At 47.0% G+C, this 21,269-nt stretch overlaps 1 protein-coding gene across 1 annotated transcript in view; it reads right to left on the bottom strand.

Annotated features, from left to right (window-relative positions):
- LOC135900044 (uncharacterized) overlaps nt 1-21,269 on the bottom strand; it is a 554,543-nt gene that overhangs the window by 270,036 nt on the left and 263,238 nt on the right. The window contains exon 3 of the mRNA XM_065429465.1: nt 20,702-20,912. Coding sequence (XP_065285537.1) covers nt 20,702-20,912 — 211 coding nt within the window. The remainder of the gene's footprint in view (nt 1-20,701; nt 20,913-21,269) is intronic.

Raw genomic sequence — 21,269 nt, 5'->3', positions numbered from 1 at the left:
GAGGGAAATCTATTTATTCTTAACATATACAGTCCACCCCGACACAAGCCCAAATTCGGTCCACTCTTCCGCAAAGTGTTGAGCGTAGCGCACAAGCAGGCGCTAGTCATGGCGATTTTAACGCGCCACACGCGGCTTGGGGATACACCGTAGAGAACATTAAGCGCCGAAGCCTATGGGCAGAGGCTCAGCACGAAGGACTAACGCTCATAACTGACCCTCAGGCACTAACCAGAATAGGAAACAGCGTAACCAACGACACGACACCAGATCTCACATTTACGAAGAATGTAGCATAATCTCAATGGACAAATATGCAGGAAAGCTTAGGTAGTGACCACTACATCGTCGTCACAACGGTACAAGCAGGTCCAAGGAAAAAGTGGGGTAGACAACTGAAACGTGTAGAATGGGACTCTTTCCGCAACATCCGAAAGGAAGATTCGGAAAACATTATAACGGACATCGAGAAATGGGCAGAGAAACTACAAGAAAGCGTTAAACGAACTACCAAAACTGTTCCAGAGGAGGCAGGGATAGATGAGATGGACAGCAGATTACTGCACATGTGGGAAGCGAAAGGTAGTATGCTGAAAAGATGGAAAAAGCTAAAACATGATCGGAAATTAAAGAAGAGAATTGTGTAATGAAACAAGGAAATCGAGATATATGCAAATAGGTTAACCCAACAAAAGTGGGAAATCACGTGCAACTTGATGGAAAGGCAGATTGGAATGTCCAAAACCTGGAACATTCTCCGATGCCTCTTGAACCCCGGGAGTTCAAAAACCGTACAAAACACAATCTGCAGAAGGTTATACACAGCTACGACGGTACAGAAGAAGAGCTCTTTCGAGACCTCCAAAAGATGTATATGAATAACTGCTTGGAGCAAGCTGGCATTCAAAGTCAATGTAAATCAGCCTAAATCATTTTTATGCCGAAGCCTGGAAAGAAACCACAACTGACGAACTTAAGGCCCATATCGCTAACATCCTGCGTCGGTAAACTCATGGAACATGTGGTTCTCACACGCTTCACGAGATACATGGTTGATGGAGGACTTTACTCACATACCATGGTTGTATTTCGGCCCAATTATTGACGCAGGATATTATGCTCAAACTAAAACATCATGCGGGTGAGAAAACTCTGGACACCAAGGTGTTGCTAGGTCTCGATCTAATTAAGGCATTTGACACTGTCATGCACATGCGAATACTGCAAAATCTCCAAGAGCTGGATGTAAGAAGTAAAACACACGCGTACATCAAATACTTCTTGACGGATCGTACGGCAAAGATTTCAATTGAAGAAACCAAATCGGAGGCGCTCAAACTAGGTAATAGGGTTACCCCGCAAGGTTCAGTCTTATCTCTCTTTCTATTCAACGTGGCTATGATCGGTCTTCCTGCGAGACTCGAAAAGATAGAATCACTCAGACCTAACCTATACGTAGACGACATCACCATCTGGGTAGCGGCTGGAAGCGATGGGCATGTGGAAGAGATCCTCCAAACAGCAGTAAGCACGGTCGAAGACTACACCAGAGAGAAGGGACTGAGATGTTCCTCGCAAAAATCAGAACTTCTGCTCCGTAAACCCACATGCAGGGGTCGAAAAAGCGTTAAGGAAAGGCCTGACATTGTGGTAACAGTAGAAGGCACCAGGGTACCGATAGTGCAGAGCCTAAGAATACTTTGACTCCGCATATCCGAAAGCGGCCCTAATGGAGAAACCATTAGACTATACTGGACAACGGTGTTCAACAAATAATCGACCCGCCGTGGTTGCTCAGTGTCAATGGTTATGGGCTGCTGAGCACGAGGTCATGGAATCGAATTCCGGCCACGGCGGCCGCCTTTCGATGGGGGCGAAATGCGAGAACATCCGTGTACTTAGATTTAAGTGCACGTTAAAGAACCCCAGGTGGTCTAAATTTCCGGCGACACCCACTACGACGTGCCTCATAATCAGAAAGTGGTTTTGGCACGTAAAATCCCATAATTTAATTTTCTTTTTCAAAAAATAATCAAAAAGCGAATATCCAACAGGAACTACGGTATGAAAGAGCACAATCTGATCTGATTAATAGAACCATTCGTAATCAGTCTTATTGTATATGTGGTCCCTTACCTTAAGCTCTACGCTGCGCAGAAAGCGAAGATAGAGTGCAATATTAGAAGGGCGTGTAAGGAAGCCTTGGTACTTCCGGCAAATACGTCAAACGAGAAGTTCCTGAGAGTAGCGCAGTATGAAAGACACACACATAGTTTTGACGCGGAGATACATCTTAGATGACATTGGAATAACCTACGAAGCACAGCGCGGACTGCGGGGAGACATCCCAAGGAAAATAAGTGAACATCTCTCAACACTCCTGATCCCCAGAAACATGCACCCCGAGTTTCACCAAGATAGGAGAATCGCAAGAGCGAGAGCTCTCCACAAAAGATTCCGTAATGCCAGGGACGTGGTCTATGTGCACGCGTCGAAGTACGCAAATAAACAGAGTATGTCGATAGTTGCTACGAGTATAGAGGGTGACTCCAGAGCCAGTGACACTGCAAAAACAGGAAAGGCGGAGGTGGCGAAGAAGGTTGCCTTAGCACTGGCAATAGCCTCCATGGAGGCTAACCGTAGTCAGCGACTCTAAGACAACCGTCAAGAACTATGCCAAAGGAAGGATCTCGCCGGAAGCGCTCAGAATTTTAAGCAACTTTCGTGAAGATTGCGACATTCATATTATATGGGTACCCGCACAGTCCTCCCACCCCGGGAACGAAATAGCGCACAACCTGGCTGGAGAACTGGCAGGCCGAGCAGGTGACACGCAACAAATACTGGGAACGGATAGAGACCAGATCACCAGCTTTAACGAGATCGCCAAACATTATAAATTGGTAAGGGCCCGTTTCCCCCCGGCACACTCCTCGCTGAGTAGACGGCAAGCGACGGCATGGCGCCTCTTACAAACAGATACATATCTAAACCCGGTTGCCTATATACCACCGCTACTACCCGGACCTTTACACGGATAGATGCAGATTCTGTCAAGAAAGGGCGGACCTACAACATATGGTTTGGGCTTGTCCCCGGACACCTACACAGAATAAAACACATAAGACCAGAGAGCAGTGGGAGACCGCGTTGCTCATTTGTGCAGCTGAAGACCAACTTAAGGCAATCCAGCAGGCCGAAGATGCCGCCATGGCCCAAGGGCTCGAGGCCAACATCTAAGTAGAGAGGCCTTGGTCTCAAATCAGCTGTACCAAAATAAATTGTATTCCTCCTCCTCCATTTGCAATGCACAAACAAAAAAAAGGCGAGAGATCTGGGTGCAAACTTTTTTAGCCGGAACAGGCTGTATATTAGTTTGAGAAATTAGTACAACAGCGATTATGCGGGCAGCGTGCAATTTTGATGTATGAATAAATGACCACGAGGCCCTTCTCACCGAGGAAATTTCATTTGCAGCGTGATCAGGAAGTTGCCTCTCAGCTCGCCTTTCCACACCAACATGAATAAATGTTGTACTTAGTAACTTGACTCAAAGAAAAAGAAGAAAAAATTGAAATTCACGCGTGGAAAAAAAAAAGAGAGAGAAAGAGGCTCAACGAATGCGTTTGTTCCGTAGAGGAAGCACATAGGCTCGCAGTGACCCGGCGCTTGAAGTGTTTTCTAAGGATAAATAGCGCGACCCCGACAGTTAACGATAACATGAAAATGCATTTTAGCCGCACTCTTTACCAAGAGAACGACCGCTAGCGAAAGAAACAAAAACAATGCCTTAATATTTTTTTTCTCTTTAACTGTGCACTCAGTGCAGCAATAAGTGCTCTTGCAGCTGAATTGTAGCTTTATAAACAAAAAGTAACTGACGAGGTAAAGCAAACGTTGAAGGAAGAGAAAAAGGGAAGGGTGATGTAAAAATAAAATAAATTTCCTGTAAAAAAATGAAATGTGAGAAATAAATTTAGGAAAGAAAGACATGGAGAAAAAAAGAAACAAAGCGCAGAGGTCAGAAATGGGGTTGTCAAGAACGCCAGGCCGCAGCACTATACAGTGTGTAAAGGCAACATGGCGCATATTTAAAGCGATCGCTTACCTACACCATATGAAGAAAAAGAAGAAAAGAAAGGGTGGCGGATGGAGAGACGGAGGTATCGGAAGGCGGCAAGAAGAAAAAAGGCACAAGCTAGGCTCTGCAAGTGGCCCATTCAGTAGCAAAAATGACTATGGCCGAAAAGCAAACGCGTGCTCGTTATTCTAATTGTAATAGCTATCCGCTGCACGCATGAAATGACGGAGACATAAAGGAAGGCGTCGCACAGAAACGCTCTGTCGTATCGCTCCGTATTTGCGCGTCCATGTTCTGCGCAGCATCGGACTATGTACACGTTTTTTTTCTTTTTGCCCGCCTAATATTGCTTCGCACAATTTACATCAAATGCGCAAGAACCCACTGCTTCACTTCTCCTACTCAAGCTATTATTCGTGCGATAACACGTCCTTTTGAAGCTGAGAACATAAAGCTGCTCATTGTCTTTTAGCGCGAAAATTAACGAAACGAAAAATGAACAGTGAGGGCGTAGTTTAGCTAAAATGCCACACTTGCAGTTGCAAGAAACCGGTCTTTGTGATGGCAGTCATCTGGCAACAGCGCTTGGTCGTAGTAGCAAATTTAAAAGCGCCCCTATGAGGATGTGTGACGCCTTTGTTTAACTGAGAAACGAGCCATTGCGAGGAGCACCACTTAAGGCAAAAGGAAGAACCACAATACCCGCGCCGAATCGGAGAGCGCGCGTATTGTGGTTCTCTTCCCCTAAGTGGTGCTGCTCGCAGTGGCTCGTTACCAGCTAGCTCAATTTGTCATCCTAATGTGAAAACGGAGCATTTCAAGCCCGGGAGCCTTCGCACCCGCTGCAGCGAACAGCCGCGACGCTCATTAGCTGTTCGGTTCAGCAAACTGGCGCGCCCGTGCGACCTGCCCATTCAGCACGGGTCCATATTTTCTAGATAGCGTTCGCCACAAGTGAATTTACCTTACATTAAACAACAACAAAAAGCGATTCTTATCAGCTTGCCGCATGAGGGGCTAAAGCGTCGTTAAATTTAGCGTGTTTATGCACGGAGGTCAGTCGGTTGGTCGCTGCAAACTGCACTTTCGCACCGAATCATCCTATGCACATTCAGTTTGCGAAAACTCGGCGCGTACGCATGGAGCGACAATTTCACGGTATTGCCCCTCGCCTTGTCGTTCCTTTCCAAATATCATTCTGAAGTCGACCACTAGTCGCTCAGGTGCCATTCGCAGGAGACTGTCGGAAAATACGGTGAATTTGTATTAAAATCATACTGAGACTGCTCCACATCTGAAAATTGTCCCGAAACAACAACAACAACGACGAGGACGACGACGACGACGAGAAAGCTCGCCATCGCGCATCCGCGGCAGCGGCGGTGGTATTACATTAGCTTCTCTACATTGCCTGACATGACACTTTGTGCGCACATTCAATAACCTCGTGTTTCGACTCCTTATGCACACGCATCAAGCTTCGCTGTATATAGATTCTTTCTATGTGCTGCTCAAATGTTTCGATTAGCTTTGAATGTACGTTACCAAAATTTCACTTTTATATTTTCCTTACAGTTTGCAGTTCCTACTGCAAAATATTTGAGCCAGCCATTTGTGTTGTCAATTCTTTCCTGCTGCAGAGAATGCATTTTGCTACTCGATGCGCCCTCCAACGCACTGATTCATATTCAATATTGTTGTCGAGCGTTCTCACCAAACTTGGTGATTTACTAATAAGCAATTTTTTTATGCTTCGCACTATCAGAAGCCCTGCACAGGAATGGTCAAGAAAAAAATTTAATTGTAATAATACTTTATTGTACGAATAATAAATACTACACGAATCAGCCCTGCCAATAACACATTGAGCTTAAGTAACAGTGTCTGGTAGTGCCTGGCAGGCAGCGAGAAACCAAGATACAAAAAAGAGTTAAAAATGGCTACCTTATTCTGTATTCGTTTATGTGGTTTGCTTTCTGAGAAAACATCTCTCTCTATCTCTATTTTTCTTTCTTCTTTTTTGGCTATATTTGTCGTCAAGTTTTTGAGTCCCAATCGAAGGAAGTAGTGCGCTGTTATTAGTGCTGATATCCAAATAGCACCGTGTTTGTAAAAATTTTGGTGTACCTTTATTAATGGTGATTCTTCGCTTACAATGGAGGCAACTAACTAGCACTGGATGCTTAGGTTGACCAGCAAATTCTAACTAGTATGAAACAAGACATAAATAATATTCGCAATAAAACAATGTCCCGGCAAAAGTGCAACCTGTGCAGAATCACAACCGAAATTCTAGCGAAGCTGAATTCGTTACGAAGAGGTCACGGCGCCCCCGTTCTCCTTAGTATAGCCTCCAAGAGTTTTCCCGACAAACGGGCGTTTCCAATTCATGTGAAACTTTTCGCTAGGCTTAGTGCACCCTCGTTTTGGTAACGGATCAGAACTATTTCTGATTACTTTCCTTGACTTTCTATGCAATCTTTCTCTCTTCACTGATTTCGCTAGCCTCGCTCAAGCGACAGCTGTTGCGTTGATGCGTTGAACGCACGGCTACTTGCAATTAACACAAAAATTGACACTTCTGAAGTTGGATACTTTCAATGGCTGATTCTAAGCAGAGAGAGAGCGTCTCGCTAACATGCCAAGTGTGGAGATGTTTAAGCAAAAAAGCGTACCAGTTTGCTTACGACAACAGCTACAACACGTGATCCTCCAACGCTGCAAGCTAAGCATTTCGGGTGCGGGCGGTCGCTCTCTTGCGCAGACGTTGAAGAAGGTTGCCACGGGAGCCAAAATCATTTCGCGCCTAATACGATATGCCAAGGACGCGTCCTCACGAGACTGTAGCCTCAGCGCGCGCAATCTGGCCGCCGGTTTCGGCCGAAGGGAGGCCGCCGGACGTTGGGAGGGGGGCACGTCGGCGCCGGGGCAGGGTGGGCCCCGTCCGCGGCGGCCGGACCCCCACTCCGGCTGATGAGTCCGGCGGCGGCGCAGGTCGGCACTGCGTAGCCACGTCCGCGCACGGCCTAATTTACGACCCGCGTCGCGTGCGCACGCCACAGGGCTGCCTAATGGCCGCCGCCAGAGAGTCGCGTTAAAAAATCGCCGCGCAAACAAATGGTCGGCCGTGCTGGCCGGTCAAGGCTCGCGCCATCGCCCGTGGCTCTAAAAGCTTCCTGGAAGAATGTCGTCAGCGGCTCCTACCCGTCCACGACTCGGATAGAGCGGTTTGCCCGTGCACGCTCTCGGCGCGTGTTGTGGAATAACAAGTCAGGCGCCGCAGTGAAATCTCTGGCGATCTACGTAGTCGGCTTCTCCTCGCGGATCGGCTGCGGGAGGGGGCGCAGAAATGATGCGATAAGCGAGCGCTACTCATTTATTGAAACTTCTTGATCGAAACCACCGATTCTCCATTTCTGACCGCAAACGGGCAGACGGAGGTGTCATTCTGACCTGGCAGATGGCGCGCTACTCTGCAGGTCGAATAAAATATGATGTGGCATGAACATCCACGTACACAAATAACATAAATGTTCATGCGCACTCAATGATCTTTAAAGAAACAATCACATTGAGTATTCCTCCTTCAGCTTTGTACCTTTATTATAACTTTGCGCTGTATGTTAAAAACAAAGAACAAATCTAGACAAGTCCTACTTAGTTTAAGAGGTCCTGAACGACCCCTCGGGCTTGGGAAAAAAAGCACAATCCGTGGATAGCATACGCTGCTGTGAACATCTCAGCCAAGTTTTGCAGTCGTGCGCGGTGTGTGGAGCTCGCAAACGGAGCGCGAAGTCACCTTTCTCTCTAACGCTCTCTTTTCATCATAAGCCGGCTCCTAACTCTTTCCTAGATGCTTTATTTCGTAATACAGCCGATTCTCATTCGCGGCCGCTGTTTAATTAGCCAATAGCTAACATCAATCAAGAAGAGTGTTCAGCTCAGCGCGCTTCTTCCTGCTGTTATTGTGTATACTTATTGAGGCAGTTTGAGACACAGACCGAAGTAAGGAAAATCTGCTTTCGAATATCGATAATAATTACGTACTTCCTGAAGAAGCCGACTATCGCCTGCTCACGCTCGGCCATGGGCGCCCGCGTAGGCATTAAACGTTGGCCATCCTGCTTATCGGTGTCGTAGCTGTGGGATCTCGCTAATTTCGACTAGTTTTGAACACTCAACTAGCCTTGAACTGCACGAAATTTAGGGTCAGTCCACACTCACGCTTGCCAGCGCGTACTCACTCCTGGCCGCTCCTAGTTAGACGCCTTGGCAGGCGTCACTCCGAATTGAGCTAGTGATAGCACAGAGAAAGAAATTCAACAAGCGCGGACACTCGGCAAAAACTGGCAACAGGAAACACGTCACGCCTAGTGTTATAATCCCATCCGTCAGCTGACGTGAGCGTCGGAAAAAGGAATGTGAAATGAACTTACAACGTTTTATTTTTTTATTGTTTCCCGCTAAAACTAAAAAAGTTTTGCGTATAAATGAATTTCACGACCTATTTTTCTTGCGTCACCTAGCAACAAGCTAGCGGCACGCCAGACGCGTCATATGATGCGTCATGCGCCAGACGTGCCACCGAAGCGAGCGAGGCCGGCTGCGCACGTGAAGTCTGTTCGGCGACCCGCCTCTTTTGAATGCAGCCTGTTTGTTGGGCTCCCGGCGTTTTCTTGCGTTCCTTCTGCATTTCGACACGGCACCACTGCACTATTGGACTACGGCAAGATGAGAAAGATTGCGACGCATTTCAAGCAAATTTAGGCTTACGGCACAAAACCGAGACTTGTGACGCAGTTAGCGAAAAACAGCTCGGTCGTTCTGGCACAGTTAATTTGAGGTAATGACTCGTACTGGGAAATGTTTGCGACGCTTTCTATGAGCCCCAACGTTGTTGTAACTTATTTCAGTGGTTTTTGGGCACGCTTGCAGCGCTCGGCTATGTGACGCAGTTAGCGAAATGTAGCTGAACCGTAGTGAAGGTTTCGTGTGTACTGAACCTTACTGGGACAAGTTCGTGACGCATTCTCTGACACTCAAAATTATTGTAATTTCGTGACTTTTTGGGATATTTTAGAGGCATCCTTGCCGCGCCTGGGGTTGTGAAGCAGTTAGCAAAAAAGCAAGCCGGCAGTGGTGACAGTTAGTTTAGCGTGTACTGAATTTCAGTGCGACAAGTTTGTGATGCTTTTCATGGCCCTACAACATGTACAGTCAACAGCAAAAGAGTGCGGGATGTGCGAGCGCGTGGCAAAGCGACCGTCCTTCCCTTCTAGCGGTGAATCCCTGGTGTCGAGACCGACGCCTGCACGCATGCGCGTCCCTCCGAGACTGCAAGCGTGCATGTTTCCGCGCTTCATCTTTGCGCGCCCGGCGATATACGAATGTAGCCGCGAGGTAGCCCTCTTGCGATATGCGCCATGGCGGCTTCGACGGGCAGAACTTCATTTATACAACGGAAACCAATTGTCCATTTTCGTCTTGCCGGTCTCCTTCTATAGAGCGCGTCTTCTAGTACGCTCTTCTGGGGTAGAACGCACCGTTCGTAAAAAGAAAGAAACAACGAAGATTGGCCACGAAATGGTGCAGCCCAGAAAAAAAAATGACTTGTTGCGTTCGCCACCGGGCCGGCCCTATACGTCAGCGCTCGCGACTCGACAAAAAGCGGCCGCAGCGGCGCCCGCAAGTTCACACTTCTAAACATGTTTCACACACTTTCGCCCATCAAAGCTGCCACAGCGCATATCGCAAGGGGGCTACCTCGCGGCTACATTCGGATATCGCCGGCGCGCAAGGAGGAAGCGCGGAAACATGCACGTCTCGGAGGGACGCGCACGCGTGCAGACGTCAGTCTCGACACCAGGGGTCACCGCTGGAAGGGGAGGAGGGTCGCTTTGCCACGCACTCGCACATCCCGCAATCTTTTGCTGTTGACTGTACCTTCTTTCGGTATTCGCACTTGCCGAAAACGCGACGAGTGATTTCCAAGAGTGATAACACAGGAGCGTGTTGCTTGCGCTGGTTGGACGCGTAAAAGATAACGCCGAGGAGCTCAAAAACCAAGAAATTGACAATTTTGTCTTCTGAGCAACTGAAAAGACGCTTTGCACCCACGAATTTGTCCAGAGTGCAACTAGAAGGCATTCTGGGAGCGTGTAACACGGTCTGGCTGAGCGCCTGTGTTGGGGCCACCTCTGTGTAGTACTTGGCGTACCATCTCGTCAAGTGAGGCCAAGTTGTTTTGGAAACGCGCAGTCACCCGTGCATTTCTGCTCCTAAAGTGCACGAAATAATGACCGGGAAGGGAAGGATGTTTGAAAATCGGATGTTTTCTTCATATTTTATAGCATTATTTGGGAGGAGTCTATCTGCTACGAAATGTATGTAAAAGTGAATTTATCTGTAATGCCGCCCATTCACTACTTACGCACGTTTCGCCTCTACACGCAATATTCCTATTAGGTCAGTATACCAAAATGATACCTGCTTGTAATTTATTTTTTTTCAGCTCATGGCATCCGATGGAGCTACGTATGGCAACGACTGCTGCTTACCTGGTGCCATAACTTTGGATGAATGCACAAGGAGCCCGGAACGAGCATTTATATAGAGCAAATTATACATTTCAGAGTACGTCTTCCGTTTACTTCATGAAATTGCACCTGACACAGATTCGGTGGAGTCTTGTAAAGATATTTTTCAATCATCTTTACTAAATTATAAAACAATTCCGCGCCAAGGCCGCCCGTGGTTCAACAGTAGAAGCGAAAAAAAAAAAATGCCGCGCCGATCAGTGGAGCCGGTGTGGCTTGTACCAGCTGGTGTTCAAAACGCGCGCGCCCAAAACCGAAACCTTCGCTTGGTGCGCTACAGTCAATTCTGCCGCTGGGCTCTATGGGAGTGTCCACTCTGGTTGAATCTTTCTCAACGGTGACAGTGCTTTAACTTGGCCAGTTAGATGTGGCTACTATCCGTCGGTCAAGCAGGTGCAGGACAAAGCCGGTCCGCACCACGTAGCACGGCTAGATTGGAGCATATGAGCGCGAGTGCACAATCTAGCCCTATCATGCACAAAACAAACGCTGCGCATACGTACTACAGTTGTATGTAGCTGCTATGTTGCGTAGATACCGCGGCCTCCTCGGGGTGCCACGACGAATCCGTTGGCTGAGCAGACTACGGTTCGCTGATGACAACCGCGTTTGGCGCATCATAGGCGCTGAAATCAGAAGTAGTAGCGTCTACGCGAATATCGAAAATCAAATTTGAACTGCGCGCCACGGTGACCGTCAGTAGGCGGAACGTCGTGAGCAGGCCTAGCCCCGCCGTAGCCTTCGCAGTACAAGTCATTGAAGAAGGAGCGGAAGCACCGCGCAGGGGGTGCTTGATTGCTAATAACTCTGCTTCTGCTGTACGCTTTGACGTACATTTTGCGGCAAAGTATTTATGAAATAGTCCACTTTAACTTCAAATGCATTTCTCGACTTTGTAAAACCAGCTTTCGCATTTGTTTTGGCAAGAAATTCAGCGGGAATTTTCTGTAAACCTTTGTCAACTCAAAACGGGAGGTAACTGTTCTCCATTATCGATTGTTGAATTGACAATAAAAACAAGAGCAGAAACTACACTAAAATTACAGTACCAAGTGTCTGCATCCTTTGCGGATGCCGACATGGACTGCAGTTTCAACTTTGTACGTGACCTCGTATGTATCGTTAGCATTGGGGGCACGTTAAAGATCTCCTGGTGGCGAAAAATAATCCGGAGTTCCCCACTTCGGCGTGCCCCATAATCAAATCGTGGTTTTGGCACGGGAGAGCCCAGAATTCATTCGTTGTCTGTAACTTCGCTTTCGACAACTCTCACGACGTCGCTTCGGCCAAGCTTGCCAGCTTATTGTTCGGCATCCGCAATGGTTTCAACTGCTGAGAGAACAACTGTCATGCCCTCAGCAGACGCCCACGAATGACGCAACTGCTTACGCCTCCACCATCCGTCAATCGAGAGGCGAGTAGAACGAAGAGCACCACACAAACGCCGGCGTTTGTGCTGTATTTTTTTTTCTATTTGTGTCCGTATTTGCACGCCTGGCTCGCCATGTAATGAATCCGTACCAACTTGCTTAACGTTCAGTTATATATGAAGCGAGCGTCCTTACCAAGTCTCTGACTGAGTCGCCCGCATATGTAGGCTCCCAAGCCGCGATGTGGATCGCTTCATGTTCGCCCGAAGGTAGAGCGTAAACAGTCGCGTCTCTCATGGGCGTCTACTAAAGGCGTGAAAGTTTGCTCTTTGGCACTTTAACTTTTTTTGGGTGCAATCGGCGGAAATTCATTACGCCGGAGAAATACTAGATTTATCTCATTTGCATTTCTGCAGGAAATATTGAACCTCTCGAATGACGGGCTTCAATGTTTTGGGTTAGAAACAATCATCTGACTATTTAGGGTAAACAGCGTCAGTTTTAATAATTACTTGTATTTGTCTAGTTACTACCTCGAGTCACATTAGTAGGCATGCCTCTGTAGTAAAAGTAATACAGGGGAAACTGCGTAGTTGTCGCATTTACCCCAAGTCGCTGCTTGAATCCCGCCCTTGGCGGCCGCATTTCTATGGGAGCTGTATTCAAGAACACCCGCCGGGGTGGCGTATTTTGGCGCTGCGCTGCTAAGCCCAAGGGCGCGGGATCGAATCCCGATTGCGGCGGACGGATTTCTCTGGGAGCGGAATGAAAAAAAAAGAAAAAAAAACTATCGTGAACCTTGCATTGGGTCCAGGTGGCCAAAATTATTCCGGAGTCCCCTCCTGCCCTCGTGCCTCGTAATGAAATCGTGGTTTTGGCACATAAAAATCCAGAATTCAACGTTTTCTTTTTTTCTTCATCTACTGTTATAGTCCCCTTTCTTCCTTTCACTGTGCAGAGTAGCCAACCGATATCAGTGTGGGTAAACCCTATTGCCTCATCGTTATCACTTCTCTATCTGCTTTTACTTGATTCTTGCATGGTTCCACTTGCACAACGAAAAAATGCTATTTTATGAACTGTAGGCGTGCAGAATAAAGAGCAACACGGGACTCATTCCCTGAGCGCTTTTCGAGAACTTATCAAGCATTTCTCGACAAACTCGCGGAGAAAGCTCACCTGCGCAAGTCCCGCAGAGTGAGGGAAATCGGAGCTATCGCACTGAATATACCCGTACGATCGCTATATAGAATTTCCCAGCTAACGTCAGCCAAGCTGTTGGCCAAACGAAAGAAATGATGAAGAAACACAGTGCAGCATACCATTTTAAGACCTACGATTTTCAGTTGCCGGAACGCTATTACAATTATGACACTTACGGTGTTATAATATCTTGCACGATGTTAGCTAAATCTTTTTTTTTTTTTTCATTGAGCAGCTTGCCTAAAGTTACCTGGAACTCATGGTATGTACTGAAACATTTCATCTTTGCGGGACGGAAAATTTGGTCCCATGCACGCTACACGCATGCAGTGCACCTCAAAAACGAGAAGGAGCAGGGGCACACTGCTACGATGTGATTCGGCTAGAAGAGAAAAAGCACTCTATAAAACGACAAAGAATGTGATTTCACGGACGCCAGTTGTTTGTCAGCCAAATGGATACAGAATGCTCTTGAGTAATGCTACTCGGAATTGCGGAAAGCAGCCACAAACCTTAGCACAGCACTCTACAGATCCTGTGCTATTTTACCGCTTATTCCTCTCTGTGCTTTTGGAACTGGGGGAGCACTCGAACGTTCTGCTACAGTGTTCGCATAAAGGCTTTCCACCAAATGGAGCCGACGCAACAGTCACACGTCTCTTATTTGGCTGCCGATAATGTACTTAAGTGTGAACCCGAAAAAGCAATTGGCACGTGCAACGTGCTATGTGTCAATGCAAGAATGCGCCCGTAGAATCGTATGCCATGGCTGCAGCGAGTTCATTATTAAATGAGTCTCTCGTTGGTGCATCATCCTACCGATCTCGCCGAAGTTGTACGTGTGTATGTGACAACCTTATTAAATATCCTACAATTGATGGCCCGGATCCTTTTATTTTTGCTTGAGTACCACGAGAGGCTCGCAGAATGAGGCAACCTTGTCGATGGAGAGACGTGGATCCGGTGTCCCAGGAGGGGCGGGTCGCGGTCGAAGACCGTGCACGACCGCAGAGATAAGTGCTTGCAATCCTCGCATGCGCTTGGCGTCCAACAGCGCACTGTAGCTGCACACCGGCCGATATGGACCCGCCACGTTCGAGCGCGGCGCGTAGGTGGCCTTGCATCATGAACGACTGCCAGCGAAGACGGCTCGAAATCGTCGAAGACAAGGTTTGATATCAGCAAACAAAGCGACAGCGAAAAGTTTTCTGCGGCAGTGGCACACATGTGCAGGTGAGTCACGCCAGCAGGCGTACGAGGCATTGTTGACACGCGAGGCCTTTGACACAGGCGTCACTGACTTATGGACCGCTTCTTGGCGTGTAGGGTTTGCAACGACTGAAATGCGACCAGGCGGCGTGCCTAGTGCGACTCTCGGTAAATACTGCGTCGCATGTTGTCGTGCTTCGAAACTCCTCTGCCATCGCTCGGTGGAGGGGGGAGGCCGAGCGCGCTACTCGCAGGCTCTTCGATTTCCACGACTTGACTTCTGGGACTGCCGTGCACTGGCTACGTCAAAACCACCTCCAGTGCGAAGTAGATTGTTCTGTGGGGTTGCGAAGCACACGCGAACAGCATTACTCAAGCCTTGCTGTTGCGAAAAGAGACAGAAAAGTACTCTATAGTTCGATGCACAAAGACAATGACTACATACCACAAAGTACGACGACTAAATTTCCTCTCAGTGAACACGCAGTCATCCAGGTGGTAATTGAAACGAACTTAAGGACAAATTAAATGACTAGGCGTATAATTTGCCTTCTCTGACCAGCCCTATATATATATATATATATATATATATATATATATATATATATATATATATATATATATATATATATATATATATATAATGATAACTGATAATGACATATATACATATGTCATTGTCAGTTAAGGGCCAGATTGGTGCAGTTTGAGAACTAGATAAATAAAACAAGTGGTTTCTGTGCCTAGACAACGCGAACTTTCTTTGAAGCTGCATGGAAACTGGTCGTTCAAACGTTTGTTCGACCACAGCTTGAGTTCTAGCATACCTCAAATAAAGCTTAACCTTTCACTTGAGCTGCCAATTGATCGTCGCGACATAGTCCTTTTGTCTATATTTCACAAGTACGCCGACGACGCATACAAACGCACCCTAGACCTAGAAACGTCTTCGTCCACATCGCACAGTTTATACAATCATCATAGCTTCACGCGCATCTACGGTAAAACTGAAACATTTAACTCGTCTGCAGTTCCACGTGCCATTCGTCTCTGGAAGAGCCTCCCCGATAACATAGTTGCGGAAACTGACAGTGAAAAATTAAGGTACTCATTCAACTCGCTTAACCTTTGTTAACCCATGTTATCATCCCCACTGTTTGGCTTTATTTTTCATACTTCTTCCCTGTACTGTAATACATTTTTTTTCAAACTTATTAAGTTGTTTTTTATTGTTCTGATACACAACTGTATGTCGCTAACACATTTCTGTAATGTTTAGGCTGTGCACCTGGCTGGTGCTTTCTTCTTTTTTTCTTTTTTTCTCGGTTAATATTATCATGACATTGCCACTTTTATGTGCTTATTTGTTTCTACGCCCACCTTACTCAATGCCCCATGTAGGGGCCTTGTAAGGTATCTTACAAATAAATAAATAAATAAATAAATAAATAAATAAATAAATAAATAAATAAATAAATAAATAAATAAATAAATAACCAGCTATAGCAAACCAGGAAGCCCTTCTCGGCTTGGGATTCTAGCAGGTGAGGCGTTTTAACAAGGTCGCAGAAAAGTTCCTATTTACTGCCCGCACACCATGCGACGCTCCACGAGAATGGGCATGCATTTTGACATTCGCGCTGCAAGCTAAGCTTTAGTAAAGCATCACCCAGCCCGGTGGCTTCAAACCTAGCCCGTACAGGGTAAGGGCCCGAAAGGTTAAAGCCCGCACCCGACCCGTCTCGGACAAGTTTAGCTCTTGGGCCTAAACGAAGCGGAGTCAAGTTCTCGGTGACTGTGAAGATATCAGCCGCACAGAAATTATTTTCCATAGAGGCAGATTTGCATGTGTGAATTTTTCCACAGGAGTTGTTGCTGACACGTGAACAGGCAACAGAGAAAGACGGAAATACATCCTCTGTTAATCGTAGCCGTGAGTTACTGCGTGATATCAACGCTCGCACTACACCTGCCAAATAGTTTTACATCTTATACAGCGAATGCATAGGTGACTACTCTTTTACACACCGCTAGCCATTTCGGCTGACTCTTGAATTTTGGAGAACCATCGCAACGTACTACATGGCTAGGATTCGAGCAAATAAAGCTGGCGGCAATATATATTTTAACACGCTGGTCGATTGTATTTCGTAATTCCGTTATACACTGCCGCCAGAAGCTCTTCAGCCTCCATTATACGCTGTGGTCATTCTTAAGTTTTATAGACTTACTTAAAAATCGCCTGTGATAGCTAAATCCTGAGCTAGATTATTCAAAGAGGCAGACATTACTTGCACGAGAAATGAAAACGCGTATTGAATAATTGACAGGCATTCGCTAAATAACTTTTCAATCAATTAATTTACGGCGCATAGTGTAATTTGCAAGGCCCATCCATTTAAAAACGAACGTTGAGGATAGCATGGGTTTCAAGGTATGCGCCATGAAACTAGCAGTAAAGAAGCACTGTTATCGCACTTATTTTTTTTTTAATGAAGCTCTTTTAGATATTGAAGTAGGAAGCAACTGGAATGCCTTAGTATTTCATCGCACACTTAGGCAATGAATATCCAGAAGTTGTTGTCATCCTGAAAATTAATTATAAGGGGATACGCCTTGCAAGCTCAACGGCTACAATTCTTAAATCACAATATGTGCCTTAAAGTAAATAATTAGGCAGATAATTAATAAATTTGTTGTTATCATTTGAATGTGCGTTTTTGTTTGATGATCATGGCCACTACGATAAATCTCTCTATTTCGTCGTCATTTTGTTCTGATCATGGGGACGTCTTGCCGCTCTCGAGTCCTGCGTTGAAAAGTGCTCGTGGGCAAAGGTCCAACATGCGATGCCTAATGGCCGGTTCCCTTAAGTCAGCTTCGTCGCAGTAAAGTAATGTTGAGCAGCGAAGCATATTAAAACTGTAAAGGGGCCGCTGTCACGGCACTCGGTACTTATGCCTCATACACGCGCGCGGGCGCCGTCTTCAGTATCAGTACGACCGCCGATACGCCTCATAACTGTACTGGCCGCCATTAGGATCTGTTTCTGGCGTTATTGTACACCCCCTTCCCTCCTTCTCCACCAAAATATTCCAAATACCGCCCCCCCTCCCCCTTGCCCTATTTTTTCGCTCGTGATGCCCTTCCCGTGCACTGTTCTGTTTCTTCGAACTTGCGATGAGAGAGCGCAAATTTAGCACATTTCAGCATACTTCACAGATGTAAAAACTTCGGCTTAACCTTTCTTACTTTTCCATTTGGTTTACATCCTTCCAGAGCACTCGATCGATGGGATAAACTTCAATCTTGGCACGAATTATAAGGTAAAATCAGCGGTGAACAAGAAAGTGCAGAACCTTGAGAGTCGGCTCATAGAAGCAGACTGGGACAAAAGTAATTTACGGCGGAGGAGAAGAATGAAGCATAAGCTTCAGTAGAAAACCCGCCCACGAGCCCTATCGGTGGCGTAGCGTGCGTCCCAAAATGGCTGTAAGGGCAGTGAATGAACCAATCTCAGAGTCAGTGCTGCGTGTGCACGGCATCTGGGATCAGCAACTACCATTCCTGGAGTGCACGACACATTTTTGACCTGGCCGAGCGCACCCACACCGCACAACTAAAACGCTGGCACGCGACTTCTTCCGGCAGGCGGTCATTCGATGTTCCTGTATGCGCTGGTATACGAGAGTCGCAGTCCAGATGGGCAACTTATGAACAGCTCTTCAGCGTTGGGAATAATGGCAGGCTCCATTCTACCATTCTAGGAGACAACTGGGAGCCCTGCTTCAAAATCATCGTGGCAGGATGCAGTGTACAGAGCTGGTTTATAGTAATTGCCTTGGAGATCTACACTTGTTCATTTCTTTATCTATTTTGCTTGTTGTGACAATTATTCCGTGGCAATACGTTACCATGTCATTCGCGTTCAACAACAGGGGCTTCATTGCCACATACGAATAACTCCAACTAGATTTCTCGGTGTCCTAGATGTCAAATTACATGCTTCAGTAACGAGGCTCGCTGCGTTACTTCCCCCATAATTCACTTTGGCATCGTTTGGGATGTGAGAGAGATTTGCCTACGGCAATCGGCTACTTGATAGAATAACAAAAGGGCCGTCTTTTTGGAGTGAATCAACGCAATGAGCTTGCTCCACATATGCGATTGTACGTTCGATCATTTTGCACGACCACGCCTACAACACGATCATTCCGCCCATTTCTTTCAAGTAGGCGGCCCACTCCCAGGAAGAGCACTCATTGGAAAGGGTAGGAAAAAGGCAGCGTGTACTACGTACAATACCGCGGCTGGACAGACGACAAATTGCGCGGCAATATTAATGTGATCTGTGCAAAGAAAAGATAGCGTACGACTCGTCTCGCGCCTATCCAGACTTTTGTCTGCGCCTCCCGCATGCCGCATTCGGTGACTCTCGTGGCAAATAGATTCTACGTGCGTTTTGGTTCTTTGTTTTCTCTCACGCTTCTCTGTCTCGTTATAGACTGCGTGGAGGCAGTGGATACGGCGAGGAGCGGAAGAACGTGAGCGCGCAGTGAAATATTCAGGGCCCCTTGTCTCTAGCGCCATTCATAATGCAGGCCTTAATTTCCCCCGTGTCGGCTGCCGCCTGTCGCGGACCACCAGGGGCCAGAGCGTGCGAACGCCTATGCACTGCGGCTCGGGTGGCCGCTCACCTACAGAGAAAGCCTGCCGGCGTCCCCGGACGAATACATATTCGCCGATGAAAGGAAAAACGCAACGCCTATGTAAAAGCACCAGGAACGGTCGGGCTACACTATATCACTTTTCTCATGACAGTGTACTTTCGCGCCAGCACGTAAATAGTTCAGTTATAGACCATATTCTACGTCTGTTGGGTTGACCATCGCGAGAACGTGGTTGTGCAGTGGAACTGGCAATGAACTAAGCCCCCCCCCCTCCTCCCCCCCGAAGCGGTTTCTTTTTCTTACCTCCCTTAAGAACATGAACAAGAAAGATAGAAAGAACTTGCAACAAACTCAACGGGTTTCCGGAATGTTAAAGAGCTGGCAAAAAGAGTGAAACTTAAATCCGCCATCTATCAAGCGGAAAGTGGTTTGACCGAGAGATAGAAAATTCTTCATTCGGTGTAAACAAGTTCTATTTCTTTTGCTGCAATGCCTTTGCAAAACAGTCCAGCCATTTTAGGCCTGGATTCTTTGCCGGCTTAGCTCTTAGCATAAATCTGCTGGAGCAGGTGCAGTAAAAACTTCTTTCTCACCTGCATCTCATGAAATAAACCTGTTCATGAAGTTTTGCTGCAAGCGGAGCAAAAAGTGCATGGATATATCTTGGTTACTACAGATGCCTGTAAAGCCTTCTGCAATGTTCTAGCTCCTTAAGGGACACTGCTTCTAAAGAGAGGCCTGATTAAGCCACAGACTCGAGCTCATCTATACTACACTGCCAAAAGGGTAATGGGACATAACGAAGCGACAAATTCGCATACGTAGTTAACTGCCTCAAAACACTGACAAACAGTGACATCCTGTACATACATGCTCCGTTCCATATTTGCTCCGAATTTTCGTCCAAAATCCTTTGTTTTTTCCATGCTGTAAAAAGAAAAACTCGGTGCTTAAAGGACGCCTTTTTATCGCAAAGGAGATTAGGGAACACGCGACAAGCAAAATGCGCGTCGTTTTACGAAGTGCTGCGTGAATGTCTTAATAACAACAACAAAAAAGCGAAAGGTACGACGACAACCTTTCTTTTTCTTTTGCTTTATTTATAAACTACATTGGCGGCTTTGGCGGCAGCCTTTTTGAGTCAACATCGTTGGATGAACGCGACTGCTGCGGTGAATGGGAAACTGCAGGTCACATTTTGTGCACGCGCTCACATATTGTGTGCAGAGACGATCACACGCCGCTGTGTTCAACAAGTTGAACGGCTGGCCACGAAAACATTACTGCGCGTCTTGACATCCAATGGACTCCGTGATGCGCGCGCGTGCGTGTTTCGCTCCCTCCCCCCGTATTCTTTGTAAGCCTCTTTTTCCCCGCATACGGACAGGACAGCAAACCCTAAGCCTGGTTAGCCTTCCCGGCCTTCCTCCCTCTCTCTTTCCCTCTTCTTATCTGCGTGGCCGCGGCTTCTTTGTAAATACATGCAGGCAGCTTAGATTAGCGTTTAGCATGCGCCGGAACATGCGGAAAATAAGTACGGTCGAGGATATGAGACTCGAACCAGCCGCTTACGTCAGTAGAGTCGACTCGTTGCGACCGTCCCTGGAGCCGCTCTGAGGCCTCCATTGCAGCAGCGGCTCATCGCGTGCCGGGTGGAGCACCACGAAGCTTCCGTTCAGGCCGCAGCGCTTGCTGTTTTCCGGTAGCGCCACCAGTTCGCCGGGCGGCTGGGCGGCCACCAGCACCGGGTGCGCCTCCAGTTGAGCGCCAGACCGAACAACCACTGCAATATGTAAGAGGACCGATAATCAATCGCTGCCATGCATTTCAACGTACACTCTTAAAAATGAAGTTAGTAAATAGCTAGTAAATGCACGTGTTTACTACATTACTATGTATTTTGCTACTTTCTCAATTGTCCTGTACTACCCAGCGGCTAGTAAAGCTAGTAAGTGCTGCCTTTACTAGCCAGAAAGGCTTATTAGTAGTTTTTGCTAAGTAACTACTAAGGCACGACTACCTTGTCTGGCCGTGGCCTATTATGCCATGATTGTGACAGTCTTCTGCCAAATGGAGATAACCTGCAGTGTCGTAAATTATGTTGGACTAACAGTTATGCGCGACGTCGTAGCACACATAT

This window comes from Dermacentor albipictus, chromosome 1 (assembly GCF_038994185.2).
Source record: "Dermacentor albipictus isolate Rhodes 1998 colony chromosome 1, USDA_Dalb.pri_finalv2, whole genome shotgun sequence".
Taxonomy (NCBI): Eukaryota; Metazoa; Arthropoda; class Arachnida; order Ixodida; family Ixodidae; genus Dermacentor; species Dermacentor albipictus.
Note: the sequence above shows the minus strand (reverse complement) of the source record. Positions and strands in the feature narration are given on the sequence as shown.